This window comes from Lytechinus pictus, chromosome 2, assembly GCF_037042905.1.
Source record: "Lytechinus pictus isolate F3 Inbred chromosome 2, Lp3.0, whole genome shotgun sequence".
Lineage (NCBI taxonomy): Eukaryota > Metazoa > Echinodermata > Echinoidea > Temnopleuroida > Toxopneustidae > Lytechinus > Lytechinus pictus.
This window is the reverse complement of record NC_087246.1, coordinates 67788054-67815182: the sequence shown is the minus strand read 5'-3', so window position 1 is coordinate 67815182 and position 27129 is coordinate 67788054. Positions and strand designations below refer to the sequence as shown.

General features: G+C 36.1%; 1 protein-coding gene across 1 annotated transcript; it reads left to right on the top strand.

The window, feature by feature from the left end:
* Positions 1–5934: 5934 nt before the first annotated feature.
* On the top strand, positions 5935–6240 carry LOC135153254 (high mobility group nucleosome-binding domain-containing protein 5-like). Its single transcript, XM_064095728.1, has one exon. The coding sequence runs from the start codon at positions 5935–5937 to the stop codon at positions 6238–6240; it is 306 nt and encodes a 101-aa protein (XP_063951798.1).
* Positions 6241–27129: the final 20889 nt, after the last annotated feature.

The following is a 27129-nucleotide window of genomic DNA, read 5'->3' as shown; positions in this document are numbered from 1 at the left end:
GTAGATCTGCAAAATAGTTGAAGAAGAAAAAGGAGGAAGAGAAGGAGGAGAAGAAGACGGGGAGGAGGAGGAGTAAGAGGAAGAAGAGGATTAGGATGAAGAGATAGAAGAAGAAACTAAAGTCTATTAAAATCAACTTGCACTTTGATAAAGCATAAAGGGAAAGTTAGAGGGAAATCATAAAAGTTAAGCTCATAGTTTCAAAATGACTGCACTGTCAGTTTAATTTTCATCATTTTAGATACTCTACTAAATAGAAATAGAATAGAATAATAGAATTTTATGATAGTGTTTTCACATCTACTTTAGATGAGACTGTAAGATGGATCTTTAATTCAAATTACATCTTCTACTTTATTAGCTTTGATACTGCTTGTTCATTCATTAATTCATCTTTTTAGATCTCTTTCCTACAATGATGAATAAAATGGATTTGTTGAAAGATGGTAGTCTTTTCACATCTACTTTAGATGATGACTTGAAGACGGATCTGTAGAATACAAATGTCATCCTCTATTTTCATATGTTTGTTCATTTATTCATTCATTCATGGTATCCTTTCATATAATTTATTCACATAAATGTCTCTCAGTATCCTCTCTTGAAAAAGGCAGGCTTTCTGTGCATCCATTACCAATTGGTGAGAACGGTCCCCCTTTTATGCCCATCTTGCCAAAAAGTGTAGCGTACTCCTGCCGTGTAATACCCACCTACCTTCAAGGCCGTGCACTGTGACGGTTTATACCAAAATAGACCAAGTAGGCTTAAATCTTGTTATTAATTCCACGCCCAGACACGACACATCCCGTGGTTGCCCTAATAGAAGAACATTTCCAGGCAAATGTCAGTTAGGATGAACCCTTATTCTAGTGGATGATACTATAAATATCTTGTGCATTTTCCACGGACTCTTACCATGTTAGAATTGAATTGAGAGCAGAGCTATTTATAGCCCCACAAGGCAAATTTTAGAAAGCGCAGAGTGACTGGCAAAATCCTTCTATTTTTAATGGCCCTATTTCGAGAGTATCGATCGGCTCCTTTTTCGCTGAATAGACAGATAAAGTCCCCAGTCGGACTGAGGGAGTGGAATTCATTTGGGAGGATCTATTTACATTGAAATAAGACCCTTCAACATAAGTGAGCATTCCTATACTTTGAATTAATCATCAATCACATGATAATATATTCTATTTCAGAGTCTCAAATTAGACATTTCTTGATTGTGTTACTTATATTAATTGAGGAAATAAAAGTTCTGTAGCATGTTTCCCTCTTGTGTTCATGCAGGTACATTGTGTTGTTGTTTCATGGTTGGCAAATTCTTAATGACCTCCAGTTTTCTTGTGAAACAACTAGAGATTTTATTTTTTTATGGAATGGCATTTTGTCATTTCAGTTGTGAATCATTTTCTTAAACTTAACTTAATTCATGAATTTTAGGCATACATAATTTAATTTGGGCCTGACATCATTTTTAATTGACTGGATCTTTGTACATGTACCCCCAGCATGTATCTATGTAATTCCAACAATTCTTTCTAGCTGAAATAATGTCTGCTGAAACAGACTATTTCAACTCTCTCCCTTCCTTGCCCCTTCATGTTAAATGTCCATCATAACTTTCAAATCCAAGAAACGTTTTAAGATAATGATACATGTAAGTTCCTTGGAACTTATCCTTGGAACTTTTTATGAAAAAAATAGTGATTTTCACTGACCATTATTATAAGCTACTGAAAATGCTCACAACTGATTGGTCAAGAGCAAAGCAGTTGGTAAAAAATTGCTGACAAAACTTTTTCAAGAAATGCACACTAGAGTATTTTTTTTGTCAGTGATTCTCAACAACAGATTTACTGGAGTTTGCCTTGTTTTTTTTAAAGAGTCATAGGGAAATAAATGTAAATAATTGTGAATATGCTGAAGCTAAATGACAAGAATATCAATATCTCATTACTGCTCCTCAGCTGAAATCCCTCGGAAATTTAGACGTAATTGTGATAATGTAATCACCTTGATGAATTGACACCACATTGGTGTTAAATGTATGAACTTTAACACCTAAGTTCTGACACTGATAGAAAATGTATCTCATATTGGACAACACTCCTGAAGAAATATCAAGATTGACAAAGCCTGCTGCCTAGGATAAAAAAAGGATATGACAGAGATTTTTATTGAGCAAGTGCCATACTCACGGTAGTGGTGGTTGGTGGGGCTTCTATATTTAGCTGTTGTCCCAGAGTGGTGTTTGCACATGGACTAAAGCAATGCTCGTTGTGAGGGCAGAGAAAATTGCATTGGTGTCTACCTTTGGCAGGGATGAAAATTGAGATTTGGTTTATCAAAAGAGAAGAAAGTGGTATTATTAGGGATTTTAGCATTTTATGCGTTCTTGTTTTATCTAATTTTATTTTATTTTTCGCCACATTTTGGCTCAAATTCACAAAGGTGGTTTTTATAACCATCGGTTGAACCATGGTTTATGCAGATTTCCTGTATAGATTATGCTTGTTTATCACGTATATTAAAACATGTCCAATGATAATGTGCGCGTTTGTCATAGTGCGAAATTTTGATGCCTGTTGCCATGGTTATCCATGTTCTTTAGTTCATGAGTCAACTGTTTTGAATTAATGAGTCCACTCTTCAAACAGTGGACTCCATGGCAACAGGCATCACTGTTTTTTTATATATTTTTTTTCTCTTTACCCCTTTGTTTCTTCCTTTCTTACCAAATAGCCATATATCACGTTTTACTCTTTCCTTTCTTTTTTAGCATGCTTTAGCAACTTGATGAAAATACAGGGCATTTGGTAAATTTCTTCAGAATGGAAAACCAAAATACCATAAGTGATTCACCATGAACTCCGCACTCTTTATCTAAATGTCATAGGCTCATTAATGCATATGAAGCCAACAAGTGTGAAACTGTAGTTGTCCCACTATATTAAAAGCACATATTGATATTTGATCCTTTCTCAATAAATACTTTAAATTAAGCATAATCAATATTATAAATCTGCATAAACCATGGTTTCTGACCCAATTTAAAAAAAAATTAACTGTGCCAATATGGGCCATAGAGTTGTTTGATGATGGTACGCTACGAAGCAGCACTGAATAAGGCCAGTATCGGCCTTTTCTGGGTAGCTATACAACTTAGCAATATCGTAAATGTCGGGGAGACCTCAGTAAATCAAAAAATGATTTTCTGATGCCAATGTAAGTAAATTCTTGTTGCTAAACTAAAAATGTCTTATTGGCTTGTTGTATTTTTTTCTTTCTCCCTCCCCCTCTCTCTTTGTGGGAGCAATATATGGTACAGTACGATTGAAAAATTTGATGTAATGTACAATTTCATTTTCTCATTATTTTCCTGAAAAATATTGATTTGTGTTTCATATTGGTTTGACCAAGTACATTTACATCTCTACATGGCTTTACTGTGAGATGAGCACTAGGAAATAAATTTCATCTCAGTAGACTATGGTCACATAGGAACTTTATCTTTTATTTTAATCTTCTTTAAAGGAACCATATGCTTATACTCAGCGGCGTTCCTTTCAGGAGGTATCACGCTCTGAGGATACTTTGCATCTTTCACAGCCGGGCTCGCAAATACCCAAATGTGAAAAACAGTATGAATGCTGCACATTATATTTATAATACATCAAAAAATTTCAGTGAAAAAAAATCCAGAAGACCGGTATATGTGATAATAATTACAACCTCCCCTTTTTTAGTAATAATATAAGTCTGCTTTTTATATACTGTATTTATCACATCCAAACAATGTTTCTATAAAGAAGCACTTTGCAGATGCGGCATTGGATTACCCTCACACAGTCAGTGTAAGCCCAATCTCCACTCCCTGGGGAATGGATGAATGCATGAAAGTAAAGTCCGAGGCAAGATGAAAATATACATGTACTAAAATTTGAACAACAGTATAGGTGCTTCTCATACATAATTACAGTGAAATAATGTATTAGGACCTGACTTTCATTGTACAGTGACTCCAAACCCTCATAAGATTATTTTTATGATTGAAAGTAGCATCCTGTATGATATTTTAACTATCTGGAGTCTGTTTCTCACAAATATTTTATTTCTCATTATTGTAACTTACATGCAAAGCTTAAAAATGATAGTATTAATAGGCATTTATACATGCATAGCACCATCTATCTAGAAATAATCTATTTTGAGATGCACTGTTATTACTATTATTATTGCTCTGGCTTTAGCTCGAGTTGCCTTTCAGCACTCAGTGCATTTAAGGAATTAATCCTGCCGGGTACCCATTCACCTCACCCGGGTTGAGTGCAGCACAATGTGGGTTAAATATCTTGTTGAAGGAAAACACGCTTTTGCTAGGATTTGAACCCACGTCCCTCTGATTGAAAGACAAGAGGAGCAAATACTAGGCCATGATGCCCTCAAAGCGTAATTGTGATTGGCTTCTGAGCCCTGTTACCATGGTATTATTCATGAGGCAAAGTTGCAATAGTTGTATCCCTTTATAAAGCAAGCTCCTTAGACACCAAAGACAGGATTGTCATTCCTTCATCATTATACTCCACATCTACTTTAGATGATTTTAGCCGATATTGACTGACTGATGAGCTTGACCGCCAGTCAGTTGCCGCCGATGGTCACTTTATACTGGCATCTCCAGCTGGTTCCTCCTGGTGGGTGCAGGAAGTCCACGCCGACCTCTCTGACGTGAGGTCACATGACCCAGTGAGTCAACACAAGACCAGCTGGTTATTTGTTCAGCAGAATTAATACTCTACACGCATGGGGCACGAGGCGCTGCGGCTTGTGTTCTCTGACAACAAACATAGGAGTAGTGGAGCTGGTGCAGACCATAGACTTTGCAGGTTTTTTTTTATTTTTTACTGAATCAGGATGGGAGATAGATATTTTGTAGTGTTAGATTAGTTGTAGCAATTGGAGCTGGTGTGTATGTTCTAGAGTCTAGACCATAGCGTCAGCAGGTTTTTGCTCAATTTTGGAGGAGAGATAGATGTATGATATTGTATAGTGTAAAGCTCAGTAGGTCTGCATGTACCTGTAAATTTAGCTACAATAATTTCATGAGAAAGTCTTTAAAAATCAAGATTTATTTAAAATGTTAATCTAGATCTGGTTCATTTACATAAACCTAACTATGTTACATCAAATGTGAAATCTATTTTGAAAAATTGTCTTACTGAAGATCAGCACACATATATGTCTTATGGGACAGTGTGTTATCATTATTGTTTGGAAAAAAGTCCCATTGGGTTCTTGCAATGATTTCCATTACCATTTTCTAATCCTGTCATTTGCAAATCATATCAATTATAAACCAAGTGTACTAGATACCAAATCAGAAATTTAGTGATTGTTTTGCACACTTAAATCTGCTCTATCTACAAGTAAAGCTGTATAAGATAACTGTAGAAAATAATTAAGAACCTATTTCTTGTAGATTATCTCTAGACTTTTGTTACAGTTGATATTGATTGTTTTCATATTTTCAGGACTTTCAGGCATGTTTGGAGCTGCTGTGCCTTTTCTCCAAGACTATCTTAAGCTCATGTTTGCAAAATATTCTTCAATTTATTCCTTTGTTTTGATGGATTTAGAGTCCAAGCTGTGATAGCCTCCTGTTTTGTCACCAGACTATAAAATTGTAATAACATGCTTCATGCCCAGGGCAATAAACTTGAAAATGACTTACTTATGAGTTTCTCATGGACCATTTCGATCTTGTTTCTCTGATTAATGTTTAATTGAGAAGGAGGGAGAGGGATGGAGGGAGGGAGGGGGCAGGAAGGAGAGGAAGTGGGAAGGCAGGAGGTATAGGGAATGAAGGGGCAAGGGGATGCTGGAAGGGTTGGAGAAATGGAGTGAGGCAGGGAGGTGTAGAGGAAGGGTGGTATGGAGGGAGCAAGCAAGGAGACAGGAGGGAGGAAGGCAAGGCGAGAACAAGGAAGGAAAGGAGGTAGACATGAAGGGAAGGAGATAGGGAATGAAGAGAGTAAACGGGAGACAGGAATAGTTGGAGAAAGGGAAGGAGGTATAGAGGCAAGGGGTATAGGGAGGGAGCAAGGGGGAGTCAGGAAGAGTTGGAGAAAAGGAAGGAGGTATAGAGGCAAGGGTATAGGGAGGGAGCAAGAGGGAGGCAGGCAAGGAGGGAGGAAGGAAAGGAGGGAGGAAGGAAAGGAGGGAGACATGGAGACATGAAGGGAAGGAGTTAGTGACTGAAAAGAGCAAGGGGTAGGCTGGAAGAGTTAGAGAAAGGGAGGGAGGTATAGAGGCAAGGTGTATAGGGAGGGAGCAAGAGGGAGGCAAGGAGGGAGGATGGAAAGGAGGGAGACATGAAGGGAAGGAGTTAAGTGACTGAAAAGAGCAAGGGGTAGGCTGGAAGAGTTGGAGAAAGGGAGGGAGGTGGTATAGGGAGGGAGCAAGGAGGAGACTGGAAAAGTTGGAGAAAGGGAGGGGGCATGGATGTATTCAGGGAAGGAGGTAGGGAGGTAAAGAGGCAAGGAGGTGAACTGTAAGTGATTAAGCTTGGAGGGGTAAGACAAAAAACAGAGAAAAAAAATATTGCTCAATAATTATCATACTAAAATATTATAGTTCTTTTCTTCTCAGTTAAAATGATTATTAATGTGCTCATGAATAGTTTAGAGGGTGGGGGAGATTGGCCTTAGGAGTATTGTGTTTTTATGCTTCTTCAATTTTATTCCTTTCTAATCTTATGGGTTTTTGATAATTATATATCACACCAGCCGTATGCTGATATGACTTTCATATGAAATTGATGCACATTATCACTCAGTCACTTTCATCTTCTTGATTTGCAATTGCCATTTTGTTACAGATTATCCTATTGAAATATGATTAGCTAATGGCTATGTTATACATGATACCATTGTAATATAGCATCCCCAAACCGGCACGTGGGATATAGTAATAATAACAACCAGTTTCCCAGGCTGTAATATACTACTCCCATTTTCTACGATGTACATTTCCCCGTTCACGTTTTGTGGATTTCATAAGCGAGCAATCGCTTCCAATTTAGGAGACGAACTGTCCGTTTTAGATTGACGTCATCCCGGAGTGGGATCCCGGTGCAATCAACTTTGTACACCGGGTCCACTAGCTTGCTGCTTCTCACTCTATCCTCCTCTTTCTCGGATTCGGGTCAAAATTGAAAGAATGGGATAGTGTATGACGTCAACGGGCACCTTGCGTTTGGGGACTTTGTGATGAGGCCTAGGGGTGATTAAAGGTCATGTCAACTCTTTAAAAGCATGACTACGAACACAATTTTATGTGCACCCCTTTTTACTGTAAGACCAAAAAAAATCACTTAACCATTCAGGTTGAATTAACATTGAAAGGGATTTGGAAACATACATTTCCATTTCCATTTCCGAGCATTTGTTTGCTTTACTGTAATGTTAATTTCTAATTAACCTGACAAAGTTTAATCCTGGCATTTTTAGGGAATTACTGCTGAATGGCACTGTCTAAACAAAATTAACAATTTTCCTTTTTTTTGATATTTTTTGTGGATAATTTTTTTCTCGTGTCCTTTCTATGATTTTCGAGAGACATGATCGTATGTATGTTTTTTAAGACAAATACTGAAGGTCAATATACAATATGTGGTCATCCCCCCACCCCAACAAAAAAATAAGAAGAAATAAAAGAAAATCAAGCTGCATAAGGTTTCAGAGGAAAAAGGGTCATTTCACTGTGGAAGCTTTCTAACATGGCAATCAATTTCTTTCTATCACTGCTTGATTGGCCAATCTCAAAGAAGATCAAGGAAAAGAAATTTCTCATCCAAGGCCATCAAATGCCCAGATTCTTGTGCAAGGTTTTTGGTTTGGTTGATGTTTAGAGATAAATGAATGGAAGTCAGTTCTCGCTCAAAAAGAGTTCCATTCATTTGAATTCATATAACAAATAAAACTTGAGGTTTTTCCTGATAGTCTACAGATGAAAGCTATAAAACTATGTTAAGGGGATCTCAGGCTATCCAACTCGAACGCGACCTTTTGTTTTGATTGAAAGAAAATAATTTGATAAGCATTTATATGAAAATTATTGAAATAAAAGTCTACAGCAGCCAAAGTAGGACATCCAAAATTAATTCCCTGTTTTATCATGACCTTACTACCTCAAAGTATTATTTTCAATTAAGAAATGTCTTGCTGTTAGTAAATGTTTTAAATCTTATTCCATGAAATTTCAATTATTCATATATTTCCTCTAATGATAGGACTATGAAAAAAAATCATGATGGTACTATAATGTAATATATAGCTGATTTTTTCTTGCCATAATATTTCAAAATAGTTAAAATATGTGAATAAAGCTTTGATAAAGCGTCAATAATGTGTACTGGAGTATCATTCCTAACTTAAGGGCCTTATTGATGTTCAATCTATTTTTATCCTTTGATTTTTTTTGTAAAACTTTGAATTACATGTATACAAGATCAGAAATGATCAAATGTAAAAATTACATACCTGGAGGCAGAGCAAAAGCTTAGAAAGTTTGCAAACTGCTTTTGAGTTCCAGAAGATGAAATTCTTTTGGGTTGTATATTAATGCACACAAAAAATATGTTTATGTAATTTGATAGGTTATGGAAAAATGTATACAGTATTCCACGTGCATGTACGTTACACTGTATTATTTGCCTGCATTGGCTCGCCATCACACATGGGGCTTACATGTGTCAGTATATGATTAATACAGCTTTCGCCAGCCTTCGGGGGTGGTGGGAGAACCTACCTAATTAAATCTGCTTCACTACGACGCACCCTCTTTTCCATTTCTTATTTGTTCTTTTATCCTCACCCCGTTCATCCACTCTTATGCAGCAAGATATCCTTTGTTTATTTTCCGTTTCGTGATATTTCTAATTTATCTAAATACATGCCGTGGTACATGTCGAAATTTCAAGGATTTAAAATAAGTGCAGATCAGATGTGTATATAGTGACCAGATGAACATTAGGTTTATTCTTGATTAAAGACTAGCCGGAATACTACAAAGAATAGTTTTATGGTAAGAAGAATATTACACATTGAACTGTATAGCGAATAGTGGTCGTTGAAAAATTGAGGGCGATAGGAAGTTGGGTTATTCGTTGGTTCAGAGGTGGTCTGTCAGAACACACGCTTTTTATTTTCAATGCACGCTTTTTACAAAAACACGCCTTTTATGAAAATAATTCAAAATGCACCGTTGGGCGATTCCATATGCGTTCTACGTCGTCTCTTAGCTGATTGATAGAGCAATAAATTATTTTTGTCAACAAAAATGTTATAGTGGGTAGTAATGTGAAAAACTGATTACCAACAAAATAATATTTGATTATGAGTAAATTAAAGGTGAAAATATTGTGTGTCATACGGGTCTCAGAAATGCCCTGTACAAGATGCAACGCTTTCACCTCTATTTCACCCATGGACAACTCATTTTTGTTGGTTGTCATTCTTTTACATGTCTATCCAGTAGTACACAAAATAAATTAAAGTTCCTCATTTACTTAGACAAAAGGTTGAAAAATGTTTTGAAAAGGGCTCATTTTTCTACTATGTAATAACCCCCCTTATATTTTTTTTTGCGATTTTCAAATTGCACACTTTCGAAAGTGTTCATTACATACAATGTCAAATAATGTCGATATATATGTAGCACTATGATATATTTAACACTGGTGTAAAGTGTTTGGTTAATCCTGTCAATGGTGAGAGTACCACACCCTTGGGTTTGAAGATACACCATGAAGTTTGAATATACATGTGTAACATCAAATAGTGTTGATATAATATACATAATAACGTCAATGGGTGTTAAAATAATGCTAAATTACATTTAACACGGTCGTAAAATTTTTGGTTCATTATGACTGTTGTAGTTTTAACATCACTGGTTTTGCAGTGTTAATGTGGCTTAATGGATGGCTGGCACTTGCCATGATGAAATGGCGAGCTATCTTGTGTTTACAATTGGTATGGCTGACATGACGGCTTATAAACAGACCTTTTCAGAATGAGTGAAATGAGGGTTGTCCTAACCTATTATAACACTGATTGAGAAGTTCATTTGGATGAGCAATAAGTAAGGCATATGATTTATCCTACATTTGTCAGACATTATACATGTGAAAAGTGCTTGTTATAATACATTAAAGATGAATACCAGTTGTGGTAATTGTATAAAAAAAAAGTTTGAACAGAACCCAATAAAATAACCACCCAAGTGTTTGCATGTAAAAAAATGAAAAATATCTGCCTAATGGTTCTGGAAAAAAAAGGTGTAATTGCCGAGAAATTAGCAAAATATGCACAAAATTCCATAATACTGTATGTCAGATACTTTTCCAAACGATATTAATACACTGTCCAACAATGTCTTTTTTTGTTAGTGATCATCAGAATTATCGGTTTTCAGCTAAGATTTCAAGATTTCACCAAGATAATTTTATTTCAATGTACCAGAACTAGATCTATGATAAGATAGCAGCAATCAACCTTGATTTTAAAGACTTTCTCATGAAATAAATGTTTGCTGCTACTGAATTATTTAACCTTTAATTTATTACAGCAGGCTCCTGTTTCATATATCAACTTGTTACAATAACAAATCGCACAAATTCTCTCACAAGTTCATCAACAGCCAATCTAATTGAATTATTCTAGTAGCTTTTAACTGTCATTCCATCTTTGTTATAACAAGTTTATGAAATGGGCACCTAATGTGCAAGTAGTTCTTTAAACCAGGGAGCTTTTCATGAAAGGACCTGTCAAATGTTTTATCTGACTAATACCTCGGTCACATTTGATCTACGGTGACCGTACGGCGAGTCGAAAAAAAGCTTTCTTTTTTTTGAACCACCTATATGTAGCTGGTGCAAAAAATGTTAAAACGGATGTTGACCTGAGTATGGACGCCGTATAGCAAATGTGGCCAAGGTATTAGTCAGATAAAACATTGTTTTATCCAGAAAATGCTTCTCAGCCATGAATCAAAATGGAAAAATTTCAGATCTGCAGTTTGTCAAACTATGTTGATGAAACACTCCCCTGTTCACCTTATGTTTGAAGGAAAATACAGATAACTTCAATTATCCTTTGGGTTGGAATATAGGAATAATTTTGTGTGTGACTTTACATGTAGTTTCATATCTAACAAAGATATCATCATAACAATTTTCAGGTTACTTTACGAGGAAAACTTTCTCTTTTTGTAAAGCTTTATTTATGGATCTTCATAGTTCATATATTCATCTAAGATGCACAAAAGATAACTTTGTAATATAATTTCGCTCCTTTAGAAGTATTTACTTGCTGATTTTTATGTTGAAGGGGAATTGTTATTTTGATGTTATCTTTGAATTTTACTTTCCTTTTTGCACTGTTGATACTTGTTTCTTTTCTGTGGATATTATTTGACATTTTTTGTGTTTTTTTTTTCTTTTTTCTGTGAAGTAAATTAGAAAATTAATTATACCTATTATCAAGATGATTGTAAATTGATATACTAGTCAAATAACAGTTTTTCAAATGCTGTTATAGGGCTGAATATTGAAAGTTTTAAGTGGTAAATTGTTAAAGGAAAAAAAAACCAGACACACAATAGATTTCCTTGAAACATCATCAGTTATCACTCTGTTATTATGTTATGTAGGCCCACAATGTCTAATTTGATTTTATTATTAAGTGTGAAGCCTCGAAATGTGGTTCAACAAAATAAACTGTCATTCAGAGTTTCACCTTTGCCTCAAACTCTTCTCCCTTGAGCACCTATCACATGATTCTGCCTCCTTCCCCCCCCCCCTTCCTACCTGCAACTGACGAAAAGTTTCCTTTTTTCTCTCTCTGTGTACTCAGTTTTTTCATGTGTTAAAACAGAAGGTAACTTTGATTGATATAATTCAGTGATAAAAATGATAATAAAAGTGATAATGATAATTATTCTTATTTACCCAGGATAGCCACTCCATAACATGATATGCTATTATGACCCTTCTCTATTTCAATACGTTGACTGTGTGACAAGTAGATAGAAAATCTTATTTCATAAATTCTTATGTATGACTCTGAGGGGAATTGAATCTAAGAGCTCTAGTTCATGAGGGATCCACTGTACCACTGAGCCACCATAATCAGTTCAATTATAAAGCATGTGCAAGGTCTTAATGTGCATGTTTCCAATAACATATTTTCTTCAAAAACATGCCCATACAAACTTGTTTTGTTCCTGCCATCTCTCACCAGAGAAGGTTAACACTTAATTACATCTTTGTATGTTATTATCCCCTACGAGCATATACGACATACTGCAGATACACGACCCTGGGTTGACCGATGTAAGCCAGTCTCTTGTCGCTGGTAAACGAAATCGACTTACAGGACTCTTGGTACGCTGAGGGGATTTTGTGTTTGACCACGCAGAGTCCACTTTCGTGGCCGTGACCTTATCAGGCAAATAAGCGTTGTATTGGTGTAATTAAGTTCATGGCAAGACCATTCTTGATTTCCGAGACGTCAATAATCCATCATGGATCTAGCCATGTAGAGGGATCCGTGGATATTGATTAGAATTAGGGCACTACGCTCTCTCGGGTCAGTTGGTACATGGGGCTGTTCATTCACACGTGCAACCCCCTACACCACCCCCCCCCCCTTCGCACCCTCAATCAGTCCAAATAATGATCAATAGGTGTATAGGCAGTTAAACACACATGGATGAATACATATTCATTTATCTTTCAAGTATGTTACTCCTAGGTGAATCTACCCCATATTCACGTTTGGTCATAATTCAAGTTTTACCATTTACGTATTTAGAGTACTCACATACTAATCACCCACAAACAAAACAGCACAATTCTGGATGGGTGAATCAATTGAAGTAACCAAATTGATAGATTACCAGCAGTTTATGAAAGACTGGTGATCATTTCTTGTGGTAAATGATACACACAATATTTTCATTTGAGTTGATTTAGTAGTTTCTAAGAAAGAGTCACCAGTCGTTTGTGAAGTAGTTTGTAACTCACTTAGAGCTTCATTAACACCCGCCAGAACTTAATTCCAAATTATAGAAGCTGATGAATAGATCTATGTCATTTCAGAGTTAATAGATGTTGAAAAGCCTGTTTCTGTAATGATAGATGACTTATGATAATTTTCATTTTACGTACAAAAAGCGTCATTAGTCACCCTCTTGTTTTATTTTACACATGAAGGCAGCTATCAATTTCACAAGCATAGGCCTACTCATAAATGAAATAGATTTCCATAAAAACAAAATTTGTTTGATATTTAGCTAATATATAGCTGTTAAGTGCGGATGCTGGTAAAGTACTCCCTTGAGGGATAAATATATGTATCTGTTAAATTTACAGATACTGATAAATGTCAACCAGGATGAATAGAAGACGGTAGTTTTGCTCATTATTCAGCCTCCTGTTTTCGCCTCAAATCCATCATCACTAGTTTTAGTCTTTATTTATACTTGTAATTGAATATTTTTATGCTCCAAGAAAAAGCGATTTCCAATAATGTTTGAATTTTAGGGGTTGCTCTGTCCAATTTGTGTCACCTTATTTCAAGGTCGGTTAATTCAATTCTGTCTGATACCATATGTTGTGGGTGGCTGTGGCCTCCACAAAAATAATGTAATCAACTCGAAATATAGTTACATGATACTAAAAAGGACAACTATTAATTTAATGAGAGAAATAATGAATGAATGAATGAGTGAATAATGAATTAATGAATGGTTAGATGGGTGAGTGAAGGAATGACTGAATAAATGATGAATAAAAAAAGGGAGGGAGGGAGGGAAAAAGAAAGAAAGAAAGGATACAAATGGACGAAATAACTTAAAAGTTATTTTATGTCAATGGCAATATTTCACTCCCAATCGCACCCACACACACAATAACATGCTCAGGACTCTAGATTGCATTATATCTATACCGCTTATTAATTGGGCACTCAATAGTGGGGGAAATTAAATGGAAGTCATCCTTTTGATAAGGACATACCGCGCTATCTCCTCGTCGGTTCGTGTGCAGGTTGGTATTTGCTGCAGTTGCCTACGTCCAATCCTGCGGGTACTTTGTTATCTGGGGCTGGTGATAAAACGGTTCAGAGCATGTTTATTTTCACTGTTCTTGACATTCATCCTCCTGTAGACGAATACCGCTGTCTGGTAGCATTTAGGCATGTAGGTAGGTTAAGGTAGACTCTATACTTAAAGAAAAACGAAACACCAAATACTTTTGGTCAACACTGATTTCAAGAGAAATTGTGTAAAACCAAGATTAATTGTCAATATATCATCCTGGATGTGGATCTGATATAAGCTTAACTTCTTGAAATCCTGAAATCTAATAAAAAAAAATTAAAAACCTTCACACTGTTGCTCGCCAACACAGGTAAGTACATGTGCGACAGTGTACTATTATTGCCTGGAAAATATCCAACATTTTGACTCCAATTCCATGCTCATTTTTGCTCATTTCTCACCAATTACACAAAGTCTTCCAGAATCCTCTGGCACATACGTTCTATATTCATGCAAAAAGACACTTGAGTGGTCATTTTATTGAATTCTCTATGAACTTGTTTTTTAAATCGTTATAAATGACATGTGTCTTTTTAACTCTGGTTGTGGCGAAGTATTGCATGATGTGAACGGAGGAATGAGGGAATTGATTCAGCGATAGATGAGAGGATTTGCTTCTGAGCACTCAATTAATTGATTGATCGAGGTGTAGGTGGCTGGGTGAGGAGACATCTAATAACTATATTTGTTGCTGCAGACTGCAAAATGTTATAATGTCCATTAAAAGCGATTATTTGTGATCTGCATAAAATGTTCCATTTCTCATTGAAGTTGTAATGAGTGCATCGCATGGATTATGTACATGTGTGTGTTGGCAATAACTGTAGAAAACATATAAAGAAATCAATGTATACTTTGAATTCTAACATACATACATGATCAAAATGTGTGATATATCATTTTTGTCTCACCTGCATAGCAGAGTGATACTATAGGCGCCTTCGATGGCATCAGCAGTGGTGTTAACATCAAATCTTAACCAAGGGTTAGGTTTTAGAAATGACAGCATAACTTAGAAAGTATATGGACCTAGTTCATGAAACTTGGACATGAGGATAATCAAGTATTACTGAACATTTTGTTTGAGTTTCAGGTCACATGATCAAGGTCAAAGGTCATTTAGGGTCAATGAACTTGGACCATGTTGGGGGAATCAACATCAAAATCTAAACCTAGGTTTTAGAAATTTTGTCATACTTTGAAAATGCACGGACCTAGTTCATGAAACTTGGCCATAAGGGTATTCAAGTATTACTGAACATCCTGCCTGAGTTTCAAGTCACATGACCAAGGTCAAATGTCATTTAGGGTCAACAAACTTTGACCTGATTTGCCGTGGATCTGATTCATATAATTTGGACACAAAAGTAATCGAGTATCACTGAACATCCTGTGCGAGTTTCAGGTCACATGACAAAGGTCAAATATCCATGAACTTTGGCCATGTTGGAGGTAATTATTAAATTGCTGTCATAACTTTCAAAGTTCATGGATATAGTTTAGGAGTTGTGGACATAGGGGTAATCAAGTATCACTGACAAGTCTTAGGTCACATGATCAAGGTCAAGTATCAAGGGCTCAATGAACGTAGTATTGTATCATTATACAAATAGTGGGGTTTTTAAAATAATTATTTGATTGTTGTTTTCAAAGTCAGCGCTGCTGCTATATTGAATTGTGTATGCAGGTGAGACTGCCGGAGGCCTTCCACTTGTTTGTGCATGTGTTTTTATGTGCATTATGTGATTCCAATGATATCCTGGCAAATGGTACAGATGCATTGTGGGATGGTTATGATATCACACATGTAGATCATAGGATTTTTTGGTTTGTTTGTTTGTTGAACTAGAAGCTGTATGGAGATTATACACTGGCCTTTTCATCTCTGTACAATTACATGTATTTGAATATTTCATATCTTTTGTCTTTGTTTTCATAGGTAAATGTGTATGAATTTTTGATTCATTTGTTGAATAAATTATATACACATTTTCCTGATTATATGAATTTGAAGAGAGTGTTCAAAGTGAAAGTTTTAGAACATGGGGCAATTATTATTAATGTCCTGCTCCCGAAGTAGTTGTATAAAATAAACCAATGACATTACTCCTGTACAATACATTAAGCAAGGACAAAACGCTGTCATTTGTTTTGAAAATGAATATTATGACATTGTGTTGTGTTGGGATCGGTAATTAGGGAAGGGAAGCGTAATGAACAACTTTGGAGAAAGTTATACAGTTCAAATCACTAGGTATTTAATCATCAATATCAGCTACAGTTCGAAGTACATGAAGATTCAGAGTATATCAGGAGACGATGAATATAAAATAATTCAGAAGTATCAGATTCGAAGTGCAGTTAAATTAATATTCGAAGGACGTCTAAGTCTTGAAGTCAGTCAGTCTATCTGGATGAGTGTTGGTCTAGTATTCTATCGTTGTATTCTATCTCTTCTAATAATCAAGAAGTCTTATTTATATCATTAGTTTTGGGGGTGTAACAATTTGAGGTGGGAGTGATCTAAACTTGTCCTGATTGGTCTAAAGGTAACTGTCTATCAAACTTTCTCTGGTATAAGGGGTGTGGTGATGCTCTATGCAAGTCACTGGGGCTGAAGTGTGAGTCATACTTCTTAGAACTTATGTTCCTCGAAGTTAGCTGACGTCACTGAGGGTTGGTCTTTTTATGGTCAAGGTTTAGGAGTTAAGTGGTATTGGGGTTTTGGGGATTCTTAGATGACATTGGGGGAGTTTGTAAACAAGTGAAGGTGAATGACTGAAAGGATAACAGGAAGTTAAATATATACTACATAATGACTGGACGGGGAAGAGTAATGTTAGAATGTGAGCATAGATCTGCACAAAGTGAGGAGTGCAATCAATGATTTTATCTGTAACACCGTTAGAAGTGCAGCTGTCCTCTATCCAATTTGTATCCCCTAAAATGAAAGTAAATTGTGTTATTGGAACATACTGCACTGATGAATATAACTTTAAAGGGGGGGGGTCACTCCTATGATAAGTTATATTTTAGTTAAAAGCAGAAAATTAGAGATAAATATCGGTGAAGGTTTGATGAAATTCTGTTAAAGAATAAGAGAGTTATGAATTTTTGAAGTTCTTATTTTGTAACATCACTGGCAAGTAGCTCTTGCATGTATTGTGTGATATGAAATTTAGACAATGCCTCTTTCACTAGAATTTGAAATTGATTTCATTTTTAGGGTGGATATCACCATACACATCATTTCCAAAACCCCTTCTAAAGAAAAATATATATTTTCATCCATCATGTTCCATTAAAAAATTCAATTTATGAAGGAGATGCTTATTTATATATACATGACTGCAAATGATATGTACATGCACTATACTCAGTACATCACGTCCCCCCCCCCCCCCCCCCCCCCCCCCCCGTATTCCAATAGAGCAGACTATAGTATGCCGAGGGCTATTCTGGACGATTGCGAGAGAAAAATTTCATGCACTTTGCTCAGGCATACACCACTATTATATGTGGAGCTACATATATTCCTTTGTGGTGCAAAATTTTCAGGGAGTGTTTCATGAAAAAAGTGGTCAGTAATTTTAGCAAGTGATTTTCACTGACTCATTTGCTCTGAGCCAATCAGATGCAAGGATTTTAGTAGCTTATAACAGTTGTGAGTGAAAATCCCTGACTTTGTTTCATGACATGCTTCCCTGATTTCAATGCCTGGGAAAGCTGAGAATGAGGTATTGTTTGGTACATGAAAGAAAGATTGTATTTGCATTTTTTTTTTTACATCAATCAAATCTTATTATTTAAAGCAGATTTATAGGACAAGTCTACTCCAACAAAAAGTTGGTTTGAATAAAACGGGAAAATCCAACAAGCATAACACTGTAAATCTCATGAAAAAGGAATAAAAATATAGTTAAAATAGTTGGAAGTGTCCCTTAATTTCACAAAACAGTTATATGCACATCCTGTTTGTTATGCTAATGAGGGGACTGATGACGTCACCCACTCACTATTTCTTTTGTATTTTATTTTATGAAATATGACATATTCTAACTTTCTGCTCATTTTTCGGTGAAACAAAATTCTATTTCTCCCTGAACATATAGTAATTTGTAAAAATTAAAATTGCTTAATTCAACAATAAAAAACAAAAGAATTAGTGAGTGAGGGACATTATTGACTCTTTCATTTGCACGTCAATGAGTTGTGCATATAACTGTTTTGCGAAAAATAAGCAAAAATTTAGAATGTTATTCTTATTTTACATCCGATTTTGATGATATTTTCAGCTCTATTCTTGTTTGATTTTTATCTTTTGATTCAAATCAACATTTTTTTGTTGTGGACTTGGCGTTTAAGAATACCATAATCATACACTCTTAAAAACGAAGAGCTAATGTAGCTCTTAAAGAGTGTGTATAGTGACTGCACTTTGGAGTGCTGATTTGTCTAGTTCAAATTTGAACGAGAAAAATGAGCGCTCCGAAATGCAGTCACTATACACGCTCTTTAAGAACTAAATTAGCTCTTCGTAGCTCTTTGTCTTTTAGAGTGTATGTGTCAGACTCTTCAATAACATGGTTCAAATATTTGCATCTTCAAGTTTTCTTTCTTTATCATATCATACTGTGGATTGTCTAAGGTCCATCATCATTGCTAGAATTTATTTCTGAAAATTGATAAAATACAGAAAATAAGAGACCATGCTGATTTGGACGTGCCTCTGATATAAGACAAGACATTCCCCATTCCCCTAAATCCATTACACAAATATGTCTAACTCATCATTGTGTTTATCCACGCATTACAGGGTCCTGTTAAGAGATTACAAGATCAGCTAGGGCATCTAGAAAGATTAAGACAGTAGTATATTTATTTGTTTTTATAGAAAAAGCATGACAAAAGTACAGGAACCTGTGTACTATTTGTCAATCTGATTTCAGTCATTTTTAATGCTTTGAAGGTAGTGTGAAGGCATATTGAATTCAAAAGTGCTTGCACTTTTTGATTGATTTCTTATTCTATTCCAAAAAAAGCAATAAATCTGCATTTGTGATTGGGGGGAAAATTATGGACATTTACTTTTTGCAGTTTGTTCTATTGATTTATTCTATTCCCCTCAAATGACAATGCTAAATCCATGTAGCATGACAGGAAAATCATTTATGCACATTTATGTTGATGTCTTAAAAATCCATAGACATCTCATATACACAATAAAATGTATAATCATGATTTATATTATGAAATAAAACATACATTGAGGAACACAAGAGAAGTGGAAGCAAGTTGCATTTTGGTAGAAAAATCTGTCCTTTTTTATGGTTTCTCTCTACATGTGTTGAAATCAATTTAACTTTTTAACCATGAGCCAAATTACAGATATGACATGTGGAGAGATCGTAAGTGATGAATATTTCTGTAAAATCAATTTTGTACGATGAAAAATCCTGTTTATTGCACAGGGTACCCTGATGAGTATATCACAAGTCTGAAATAACTTCAGTGGAAAGTGTTGAAGAAAAAAGGAATTAAAAACTCATAAATTCATGACTCACAAATGATTTAATCTCATATTTCCATCAAAGAATTTATGATCATCCTACTATTTTTACCAACGCCTCTTCAGTTATGGCCATCTGTTACTCTTTGATGGCCTAAAAGCCTTTCTTTGTATCACAAGGAATCCTATGCATATGTCATACTGGATGCAATTTCCGAGGTTCAGAAGCCATTGGGCATTTTGACGAGTGAGAGGTATTCTTGGTGTTACTCAATCGGCGGAACATGTGCATCACAATTTTATATTTATGTTCACTTCTCATGCATTCCTGAGCAGCTGACTGAGTGGATTTACACCACATCATTTTGCAGATAGGGAATTGATAAATCAGAAAGACAAGGACATATAATTTATTTATAAAAAGACAACTCTGTGTCTCCCTAGTCTAGAGGAAAAGAAATCTCCAGAAAGAAATCTCCAGGTCCCCTGCCCCAAGAACGAATTCCGGAAAAATACACTTAAAATACAGTCACTTAAACTATAACAAAAAGAAAAATATATCATATTGATTTTCTTTCAGTGTATCATAGGTTTATTTGCAGTTCAGGGAAGGGGAATTGTCTACACTTTTGAGATAGACAGGCATTGACACAATTATGGGCATATCGATAGGATAACCTGAATATTTGATGATGTGCCGTGGAGTATGAGATAGGTGACACCGTGTAGTCCCATTAATAGCTCAGAAAGGTGATAGCGATACTAATCACAAGGGTGATGATGGGGCTAAATAGGTCTGTCGTTGAGGCATTGTAATGCTGTCTACTTGGAGGGTGACTGCGCTACACGGTAGGACCACAAATCTGATGGGAAGTGAATGAGAGGGGAGGAGGGGTGGGAGAGGTGGAAGAGGAAATAAGGGAATGAATAAGGGAGAATTAGGGGTAAGAGGATGAGGTGAATGAGAGGGGAGGAGGAAGGGAAGTGGGTGAGATGGAAAGGAAGAAGAGGAGGGGTAGAAGAAGGATAGATTAGGGGTTAAGGGAAAGACTGAGTCAAGGAAGTGATGGAGGAAGTGAATGTGAGGGGAGGAGAGTTTGAATGAGACAGCAAGGAGGAGGGGGAGGGGGTGGATGAGATGGAAAGGAAGAGGGGAGGAGTGGAGGAGGGGTACGTGAGGAAGAAGGGTAGGGGAGGGGTTAGAGGAGGAGGTGGTGGAGGAAGTGAATGAGATGGCAAGGAGGAGGGGGAGAGGGGTGGATGAGATGGAAAGGAAGAGGGGAGGAGTGGAGGAGGGGTACGTGAGGAAGAAGGGTAGGGGAGGGGTTAGAGGAGGAGGTGGTGGAGGAAGTGAATGAGATGGCAAGGAGGAGGGGGAGAGGGGTGGATGAGTTAAGAAAGAGTGGAGGAAGGGAAAGGGGAGAGGGAAAAGGGGAAAGAGGAGAGGAGGCGGAGGAAGTGAATAAGAGGAGCATGAGGGGTAAGTGGAAGAGGATTGAAAATGAAAAGGAGGAAGAGGAAGACAGAGGGACGGAAGAGGGGAGCAGGTTGTAGTGAGAAATGTGATGGGAGGTTGAACATGGCAATAAAGGAGTCGAAGGTCAGGATAAAGAATGAATAAAGATGGAAGATCATGGAAAGAATAGAAATGGTTTGATAAAGGAAAAATGATTATTAACCTCTAATGATTGTGTCTATCACACACCAAGATAGGGGTGAAAGAGAAAGGAGTAAAGATCAATGGGAAACAGGACAAAAAAAGAGATTGGGACAGAAGAGGCAAGTGATAGTAAACAATTTTTTTTAAAGTACAATCTTATACCAATGTTCCCAACATAGGCTTATGAAGCATTATTTTTGTACATGTAGGTATGAATTCAGGAACATATTACTGTATTCCAATGCATATAAACTTTAATGCACACTACTTTGACACATACCAACTCATTTTGAGAAAGGTGGAATAAGTTTTTAACTTTTATCATATTCTCTGCTTGTTTCTGTTTTCCAGGGACAGTGTTCTGGCAGTAGAAGTAGGTAGACAGTAGAGAGTGATGGCCAAGACTCCAGCAAACATGCCCTTGGTCACCAAGGTAGAGATCAGGCTCTCCTGTAAACACCTCAAGAACAAGGATGTCACTTCCAAGTCCGATCCTCTTGCAGTAGTCTTCCAACAAGATTCAAGGAAACAGTGGGTAGAGGTAAGAACGAACGATGGAGAAAAATGATGGGGGATGATGATGATGATGATTGATGATTGATGATGATGATGATGATGATGATGATGATGATGATGATGATGATGATGATGAAGTTCATTATGATGAAGTTGATGGTGATGATGATGTTGGTGGTGATGGTGATGAGGATTGTGATGATGATAATGGCGGTGGTGGTGATGATGATGATGATGATGATGATGATGATGATGGTGGTGGTGGTGGTGTTGGTGATGGTGGTGAACATAATGGTGGTGGTAATGTCATGATGATTATTATGAGTGTTATCATAGTAATGGTTTCAATGATGATAATGATCATAATTTTTCATTCTGAGGAATGGTGAAAGTAATGATAAAGAAGATGACACTCATTAATACTTGTGTATGATATTGGTTATGATGATGCTAATTATGGTAGTGGTGGTGGTGGTTTTGTTGTGGATGGTGGTGGTGGAGATCATGTTCTATGCAGGTCTATAAAGGCTAATACCCTCTTTCATGTTTTCTCATTTTCATCCAGGTTGGACGGACAGAACGAATAAAAAACAATCTTAATCCTGTCTTCACACAAGGCATTTCCATCAATTATTGCTTTGAAGAGGTTCAAAAACTCAGGGTTTGTGTCTATGACATTGACAATGCCTCAGCCGATCTCAACGATGATGACTTCCTCGGAGAAACAGAGGTCACTCTCGGTCAGGTAATGAGCTAATTTGTTATTCATTTTATTTTATTCATCACAATATCTTATACAGCAGTAATCTCTATGATATATGATAGATTTTATTGGTCTACTTGGTTTAAAACAGTATATAAATTGGACTTTTCCATTCTTGGGTGATTATGTTGCTAGGTGTAGTAAACCACTAATCTTCAAAGAGTCTTTAAACCATGCATACTACTTCTACAATAATGAAAAAGATGATTAATATGATTGTTCTTACTACTACTGCAACTATCACTTACAGCAATGATGAGGACTAACTTCTAATACCACTACTATCACCAGTACTACTGCTTAGTACTACACTATTACTACTACTAGTACTATACTACTACTACTACTACTACTACTACTACTACTACTACTACTACTACTACTACTACTACTACTACTACTACTACTACTACTACTACTACTACTACTACTACTACTACTACTACTACTACTACTACTACTACTACTACTACTACTACTACTACTACTACTACTACTACTAGTACTATTACTAGTACTATTACTACAACTACTACTACTACTACTACTACTAATACTACTACTACTACTACTACTACTACTACTACTACTACTACTACTACTACTACTACTACTACTACTACTACTACTACTACTACTACTACTACTACTACTACTACTACACTACTAGTACTATTACTAGTACTATTACTACAACTACTACTACTACTACTACTACTACTACTACTACTACTACTACTACTACTACTACTACTACTACTACTACCTCTACTACTATTACTACTACTACTACAACTACTACTGCTACTACTACTACTACTACTACAAGTACTACTACTACTACTACTACTATTACTACTACTACTACTACTACTGCTACTACTACTATTATTATTACTACTATTACTACTAGTAGTAATATACTCCTCTACTATTACTTTCTAGTACCCCCACTACTTCTACTATTGCTAATACTTATAGTACTGCTCTTTGAGTCCACCCTTTATTATATTATTATAGATGATTATATTTTTCATAAGTATTCTTCATTCAGCTGCATATAAGTCTCTTGCCACATAGGGAAATCATTTTTTCTAATAGTCTGTTTGATGAAACAGGAGGTTTAAGTCAACCTTAATTCTACACCTGGATCATGAGCATTGAATCCTCGAGAAAGTCTTTGAACCTCTGCTGTCATTGCTTCAGTATAAACCCTGATAACAGTCTCAAGACACTTCTGTGTCCCCGACATGACTACATGTACCTACCTGTGCGAGAATTGAAGGAAAAAGAAAACAACTAATGAAATGTTATGGCATAATATTTTCTTGATATAAATTTATCACAAAAAATGTCAGGGGTGTGCTGAAAACAGCCCCTCCCTGTAATAGATAGGGGTAAGCCAACCTTTCTTCAACACCGGGACGTTCAGCCTTGAATCCTTGAGAAAGTCCTTGAACCTCTGCTGTCATTCCTTCAGTATAAACCCTGATAACACTCTCAAGACACTTCTGTGTCCCCGACATGACTAGATGTTCCTACCTGTGCGAGAATTGAAGAAAAAAACAACTAATGAAATGTTATGGCATAATATTTTCTTGTTACAAATTTATCATAAAAAATGTCATGGGGGTGCTAAAAACAGCCCCTCCCTGTAATAGAAAGGGGTAAGCCAACCTTTCTTCAACTCCGGGGCGTTCAGCCTTGAATCCTTGAGAAAGTCCTTGAACCTCTGTTGTCATCGCTTCAGTATAAACCCTGATAACACTCTCAAGACACTTCTGTGTACCCTTCCTGACTGTGAAACCTAGTTAGTAATTGCTTAATGAATTGATGTATTAGGTCTCATTACTAACTCCCAAGTAACCAATTATCTCATAAATCATGCTAGAGAGAGGAGGAAATCTCAAATTCAAATGCACTTTCAGCCTTTCAGGCCTAGGCACAAGACGGCACAATGAAAGCTAAGTGGGTTTAAGCACCTGCAGAAGATGTAGTACTTTAACCCCTTGAGTCCCGACAGTAGGGTAATATTTATTTTCAAAGAATATCTTCAAGACATTTGTAATGTCAAGATTCAGTTGGTTTTTCTGATAGAGAAGATAAAACGTCAATGATCTTTAGGATCATACAATTATACAATAGGTTTTTGGATCAAGACAATAAAGCACCTTTGGAAGTCCACCCTCACTGGCAAAACACTGGATTGAATGAAAGGAAGAAAATCCAACGAGAAAAATGTTACCAGAATTGAATGTAAAATAAGAAACATATTTTGAATTCTGTTTAATATCACAAAAATGCTTGTATGCACATCCAGGTCAGTATGCAAATGAGGCAACTAATGACCTCACCCACTCACTATTTCTTTTGTATTTTATGAAGTATGATATAATTCAATTTCTCGTCATTATAATGTGAAACAAAGCTTGATTCCTTCCTGAACATGTAGAATTAAAATAAATGTAACCTTTCGTTGCCTTATTTTGAAATTTGCAAAACTTCAGATTCAAAGGGTTTAAGTGCATTGCATATATTTCCTTGGGAGTTGTTATAACATGATGAAAAGAAATGAGATATTTCAAACATAATAATCAGTAGTGAAAATATGATTGAAATCAAATTCATCCAGTTATAATTACCTCTTAATATGTTCATAAGATTACCCTTTTTCATACCAGGGGCCCATTTCATAGAAAGTAGCAACTATGGTAATTTTGCCATTATGTCAACTACCATGGTAACATGGCTCAGCAGCAAATCAAATTCAAAAGTTTCCATGGTAGTTACTATAATGGTAAAGTTACAGAAGTTTTATATCTTTTTGAAACTGGCCCTTGATATGATTCTGCTGCATACTTTTGATGTTGACGACTGCATCCTTCCCGATCTCTCCTGAGACTCAGAGCCAGACTAATTTTTGTTCATACTTATTTTAATGATTGTGCATTTGAATCACATTGGGACCATATCAATTAATTTGAATAGATTGTCCTTAATTCAATTCATAAAATGTTTTCAACTAGCATGCACCATTTAAACTCAGACTAATTTAGTTATTGATGTTTTAAGTAACTGAAATTCACTGCTCTGAAAGCATTTCAACTCTGATAATTGCCTTTGGTATTCGGCAACTGACAATTTTTATTCCACAGTTTGGTGGCCTGTTCACTTTATCATGTTATTCCAATATTTTAATTTAACAATTTTTTTTTGACAGACTAAAGTGCTTATTATTTGATTAACCATCTATAGTCCAAGTTGATGGACTTTCCATTCTTATAACACATGTTCCGATGGATTGGCCAAGTCTAACAATATTTTTTCTCAAAATTATCACATAAAAAGAAATTTGAATTAACTTCCCCAAACTTCCAGAAACTTTGCAATTAAAATATTCATATTTCCAAAACAGAAGGCAAGAATTAAGTGTCAAAGGGAGTCTATGTCTACATACAGTACATGTTTAGTTTAGCTTTTTGGAGCTGCTAGAGGAATTATAGTATCAAGTATGTAGTCTAACATTGGAAGTAAGCACATACAGATGCAGCAAAACATATTTTTATAAGGGTAAATTAGGGTAAGATGCAGCATAGCCCCCATCATCCCTGGAGGTCTCTTTCATGATTTCATTATATAGCTTCCAGACTTGCGTTTTGATGAGCTCAGTATTTGAGCTTCTAGAATGTAGATCTACTCGTCCATATTTATTATGTTTTCTTCTCTATATACATTCCCATCTTTCTTTCTTTTCTTATCTGTAATGGCCCCAAAATTGTTTTGAAAGTGGGGGGGGGGGGCTGACCATGCAAAAAATCATAATCAGATGGTAAATTTTACGTTTTTGTACACAGTTTTGGAAAGGGGGGGGGGGGCTGAAGCCCACCCAGCCCCCTTCCCCCTTCCCATTTATGTGGCCCCTGTCTGTGTCAACCTTCTGCTATTTTGATGTTTCCAATATCTGTTGTTGGTTTTTTCCTCGCCTGCAAAGCAGAACAAGACTATAGGCGCCGCTTTTCTGACCGCGGTGGCGTCAACATTGAAATCTTAACCAAAGGTTAAGTTAAGTGTCATCATAACTTAGAAAGTATATGGACCTAGTTGATGAAACTCAGACATAAGAGTAATCAAGTATTACTGAACATCCTGCCTGAGTTTCAGGTCACATGACCAAGGTCAAATGTCATTTAGGGTCAATGAACTTAGACCATGTTGGGGGAATCAACATCAAAATCTTAACCAAAGATTAAGTTTTTGAAAAGGCATCATAACTTAGAAAGTATATGGACCTACTTCATGAAACTTAGACATAAGGGTAATCAAGTATTGCTAAACATTCTATATGAGTTTCAGGTCACATGGTCAAGGTCAAAGGTCATTTGAGGTCAATGAACTTTGACTGAATTGGGGGTATTTGTTGAATAGCTATCATAACTGAAAGTTCATGGATACAGTTCATGAAATGCGGTCATAGGGGTATATCAAGTATCACCAATCATCTTGCACAAGTCTTCG

Bases quoted from the DNA above. Each gene is read 5' to 3' on its own strand.
- LOC135153254 (XM_064095728.1), top strand. From the start codon at position 5,935: ATGGAGGGAGCAAGCAAGGAGACAGGAGGGAGGAAGGCAAGGCGAGAA.